General features: G+C 31.2%; 1 protein-coding gene across 1 annotated transcript; it reads left to right on the top strand.

The window, feature by feature from the left end:
- Positions 1 to 647: 647 nt before the first annotated feature.
- On the top strand, positions 648 to 4,593 carry LOC106346924 (transcription factor MYB41). Its single transcript, XM_013786388.3, has 3 exons — positions 648 to 1,204; positions 2,462 to 2,591; positions 3,948 to 4,593. The coding sequence occupies exons 1-3, from the start codon at positions 925 to 927 to the stop codon at positions 4,456 to 4,458; spliced, it is 921 nt and encodes a 306-aa protein (XP_013641842.2). The 5' UTR covers positions 648 to 924; the 3' UTR covers positions 4,459 to 4,593.
- Positions 4,594 to 5,358: the final 765 nt, after the last annotated feature.

Raw genomic sequence — 5,358 nt, forward strand, 5'->3', positions numbered from 1 at the left:
TATAGATAGATGTACTTCAATGGAATGTTGTGCTGACAAAAAAAAAGGGGAATGTTGTGTGTTTTTAGTGGCAATAATTGTTACTGTGTTAGAAAATTTATGTTTATTCTTAAAAAATCAATCAAATTAGAATAAAAATTAGTAGAATTACGATATAGTATATATATATATGTATATCTATACTATTAAAGTAAAATCCCTACTGGAATTTTGCCCATAGTTTTTGAAGTTATTTACAAGAGAATGCCATTATCTAGTTTGGATTTTTTTAATTAATTTGCATGCTATATTTATAACCCATCATTTTTAAATAGTTTTTGACCTGTAATTAATTAATTCGCTTGCCATATTTATAACTAATCACATTTATAACTAAAATATTTATAACCAATCCCGCACATATTTATAACCGACCATATTTATTATATAAGATTTTTATTTAAAAAGAAATAAATCCCGCGCTTTTAAAGCGTTAGATGAAAATCTAGTATATAATTAAAACTAAGAGAAATATGAAACGGAATATACTTTAATGCAGAAAGAACTAAGCAATGGTATTATTCTTTTTTTTGGACAACACTAAGCAATGGTATAAAAAGTCTTTCCATGGTGAGGTTATAACGGTCTTTTCGGCTACCACATTTCCCATTTGTTACTCAATTGCTTCTGAAATCTTTTTTCTAAGTATTGCCTTTTTTTGTGCAACAATTATAAGTATTGTCTCTGAAATCATAATAGTACCTTTAATTATTGACTCTCTTTTAGTTATTAAGTACACTGTTCCAAAAACAATTTTCAGATTAAAAAAATATCTTGATTTTATTTGTTTTGTCAGCAAAAAAACCTTGAATCTAACGGCGAGGAAATTCAAAACAAAATCCGACGATGGAAACTTGATAAAAATCAGAACTGGAGGGCATATATATGAGTTGTACACACATCCCACACTACTCACTCCCTTTTAAAATAAACTATTTATTAAAGTTAAAAAAACTATTTATCTTTATTAATATATTGTCTTATCATGAGGTGATTAACGTGGCATCTAGAGGATTGCTTGGCCTGAGAAAAATGGGGAGGAAGACGTGGTTCGACGACGACGGGATGAAGAAAGGAGAGTGGACGGCGGAGGAAGACCAAAAGCTTGTTGCTTACATCAACGAGCATGGCTTATGTGATTGGCGTTCTCTCCCCGAACGAGCTGGTATATATAGATTTATATGGAGAATGCATACTTTTGTGTTTATTTGGTGGCTTCATCTTTCTTTCTTTTTTTTTCAAATAAATTTCTGGAACAAGGGGTTTATAGACGTCTAGATCAGTTCAAGTTTCTGCCTACGATAATAAATGATTCCGTACTTTAAACGGATTAAACAACCAATTTTTCGTCCTATTTGTTTTCCACGTTTTTGCTAAGATAATTAATTACGATTCCTCTTGGCTCTGTCCGATTTATGGACTTATGTTTTTGGGGATATCTTCAATTTTGTATTTTCAGTATGAATCAATATATATATATATATATATATATATATTTTTTGTAACTGTGAATCAATATATATATCTTCAGATAAAAAATAATAATTACGATTCCTCTTCATTCTAAATGAAACTGAAATTCACACACCCACAAATGTTTTGCGTGTATATTGTGTCTTGAAATTCTTGGATTTGAGAACCTAAGTTCATATATTAACAGAATACTTTAACATTTTTCTCTTGATTGTAAATTTGGTTTTGTTTTGTTTTTTTTTTTTTTTTTAAGTTTTGGTTTTGCTGTTTTTTTTTTTGGTTTTGTTGTTGATATTTTAGGTTTTTGAGATATAAAATTCTACATACCGATCGAAGTGAATATAGCATGCAGAATTGGGATTTGTCCACGTTTATAAAACAAAACTTCATGAAATCCTAGCGAGATCATTTTCATAACCAAGCCAAGAATAGAAAGTGCACGTACATACCACCGTCATATTGTATAGTATACTGTGCTCTGTGGCGAAGGTGCATGAATGAGCACAAAATTTCTTTATAGATATGATTATTTTGTTCCGGATTCTGTAAAGTTGAATCCTCTATATACCGATTTTATCCATAAAATATTTTTTAAAAATGATTGCAATCTGTTAGCGGTGCCCACGAGCGACAGGTTCATAAATCTTGAAACTTTAATTAGTACTTTTATGGTTAGAGTGATGTTGTGTACTGTGACCAATATCGAAATCTTAAAATCTTTATAACTTATATGTTTTGTGACCCGATATGGAAATGTTAAAATCTTTATATGTTTTCAGTTTTTCATTTTTATATTTTCGCTTTTTTTTTGATGAAATTTCAATTTTATTGATCATAGTAGAAAACATATATGTACAAGCAACTTCTTTTGTTTGCCACTACAAAAGCGCAATTAAACTCCTTATTAATTGATAAACTTGACATTTCAATAACTTATCATGAAAATTAGGTCTGCAGAGAGGTGGAAAGAGCTGCAGATTAAGGTGGCTTAACTATCTACGGCCTGGGATTAGAAGAGGCAAATTCACTCCTCAAGAAGAAGAAGCGATCATCAAACTTCATGCTGTTCTCGGAAACAGGTTAGTTTCTTAACTAATGACTGCTCTGTCAAAAGTCTAAACCACCAATTGATATTAACATTAAATGTGTGGCAAACGAGAACTATCGTAAATAAATTTAAGAGAACAAGACAGAAAAACATATATTGATTCATACTGAAAATACAAAATTGAAGATATCCCGTAAGATCAATTTTCCGTATGTTATGCAAAACTTAATTTTTTACTACCCCGTAAGATCGATCAATTTTTTGGCAAAAACATAAACTCGATTTTGTGGTTTCGATGAGAAAACTCGATTTAAAAGTTTTGCCGGTTACTCAATTCCTTGTATTTGGGAAAAAAATGATTTATGATTTTATCGAAAAACTCGAGTTTACAGTTTTAGCGGAAAAAAACTTGATTATTTGATTTGGCGAGAAAACTCGATTTTTTGTTTTTAGCCAGAAAACTCAGTTTTCGGTTTTGACGGGAAAATTCAATTTTTGATTTTGGCGAAAAAAATTGATTTTGCGATTTTGGCAAAAAAAAAAACTTGATTTATTTGTGGTTTTAGCAGAAAAACTCAATATTTATGATCGTATTTTGAGTTTGTTAAAACATGTAAACTCTGGTTAAAATTGATATAGAAACATTTGTTAGGTTGCATGAAAATTAAATGGGCTAACCTAAATATTAATCGTATCCCATGATTAAAATGTGGTTAAAATATAACTGAGTTAAAATAAGATTGAATTTAAACTAAACAAAAGAGTGCTAGACCGAAGCCCGAATTTAACCTATCTATGTATGATCTTTCATGGATTACATGATTATGAAAAAAAAAAATGTTATATAACACCTCGACTGTCCACAACTAATGGACTATCCACGCCCGTTCATTCGGCCAGCGGGGTCCATCCCATCCCATCTGACGGACGGTGCGTTAATTTTTCAAAGCACGAAAGACTTGTTTACTGACCCTGCAATCACCACGTGACATTTTTCCGTATTTTGGCCTCACTCGCATGGTATCGCGAATCACTTCCGATAGTTCACCCATTTTTTTACTACTTCAGTTCAAACATGCTTAACCGTGTAGTTCTAAATGTGTGAGAAAAAAAAGGTCAACTTTAGTGACATAAGTATCCAAATCAATTCTATTAAGTCTTTTCATATATCACACGGCATGTTACAAATGTATGCACATACGTCAGGAAATAATACACATTGACTACAAGATAATACCAACATTACTAATTACAATCTGATAAGATCATGTAGTTATTCACTAATTCCGATTTAGCCAGATCACTAACTACGTTCTTTGTCCTTTCACAATTCATAATTATAAAAGGTAATTCTAAAATTTGTTGTCTTTATTGTTGAAAATTGAAGGTGGGCAGCCATAGCGAAGAAGATGGAGAATCGAACAGACAACGACATCAAGAACCATTGGAACTCTTGTCTCAAGAAAAGACTGTCGAAGAACGGAATCGACCCGATGACCCACGAGCCCATTATCAATAACCTAACCGTAACGACCACTAACGAAGAAGAATGTGGTAGCTCTCCCACGAATACGTCGCTGACAACGGAAAGCCATTTTTCCTCCTCACCTTCCGGGTCGGCTTGTCTCCTGAACAAGCTCGCCGCAGGTATCGCATCTAGACAACACGATCTCGACAGGATTAAGAACATCTTGTTGGACCGGAAAATCACCATCAATGATCAAGACGAAGAAGGAGGATTAAGGAGGGACCAGAAGATTGGCGAAGAAGATGATTTTCTGATATGGGACGATGGAGAAGTTAGACGTTATATGGACACTGACCCAATGGAGTACGAGACGACACCGTATGACTCAGTCTTGTACGAGAGTACTCAGATACTTGATTATCTCTTCTGACTCAGTCCAGTGCTAGTGTTTGTGTGTTATTAGCATATGGTGTATTGTAGCAACAAAGAAAATTAATGTGAACCACTTTGACCAAGAGAATGATTCCCTAAAGGGAAAGTCTTTTAGTACATGGTTTTTGATTAACTATATTTGTAGAATAAAGTTTGATTACCAGGAAATGTTATGAGCTTGCGACGTTCAAGCAATAATGGTTAAGATTTTATTGTCAAGAGCATGCATACCCCTGTTAATGCAATTTGCATTAAACTACAGAAGTAACTACACAGACGTTGATCGCCAGATATTTAACATGAGAATAAGATACACACTAAAAAAAATTCACATATTACTGACTTAGTTAATGCACTACCAAACTTTTCCATATTCCACTTTAACTACTTACTTCGTTATACTATATAACTAGATTAAGATCCGCGCTTCACGCAGAATGAACATCGTATATATAAATTATTTTACATATAGTATGTTCTTTTATATATTATAAAATAATATATATATATATATATATATATATATATATATATATATATTGGACAATGAAAAAGTCAATAACTAATACGTATATAATAAAATTGGTGTAAATACGTGAATAAATTTTATTAATCCAAACAATCAGTTTTTCTATTTTATATAATTAAATTTACATAATATAAACATAGATAAACATTATATTTTTGATATTGATATATTGTTAAATGATGCGTTCTACTTATTTGTATATTTTATAACAAAATTTAAATCGCTGATAACAAATTACCATTGTGCAATGTTTTTGAAAGTTTTAGTAATTTATAATTTTTATAAACATACAATGCAAATTTTAAAATTTAAATATTAAGTTGTTAGTATTTGTTCAGAGATTTTATCAAAATAAAATTGTTCAAAGCA

Source organism: Brassica napus, chromosome A6, assembly GCF_020379485.1.
Source record: "Brassica napus cultivar Da-Ae chromosome A6, Da-Ae, whole genome shotgun sequence".
In the NCBI taxonomy this organism is placed as follows: domain Eukaryota; kingdom Viridiplantae; phylum Streptophyta; class Magnoliopsida; order Brassicales; family Brassicaceae; genus Brassica; species Brassica napus.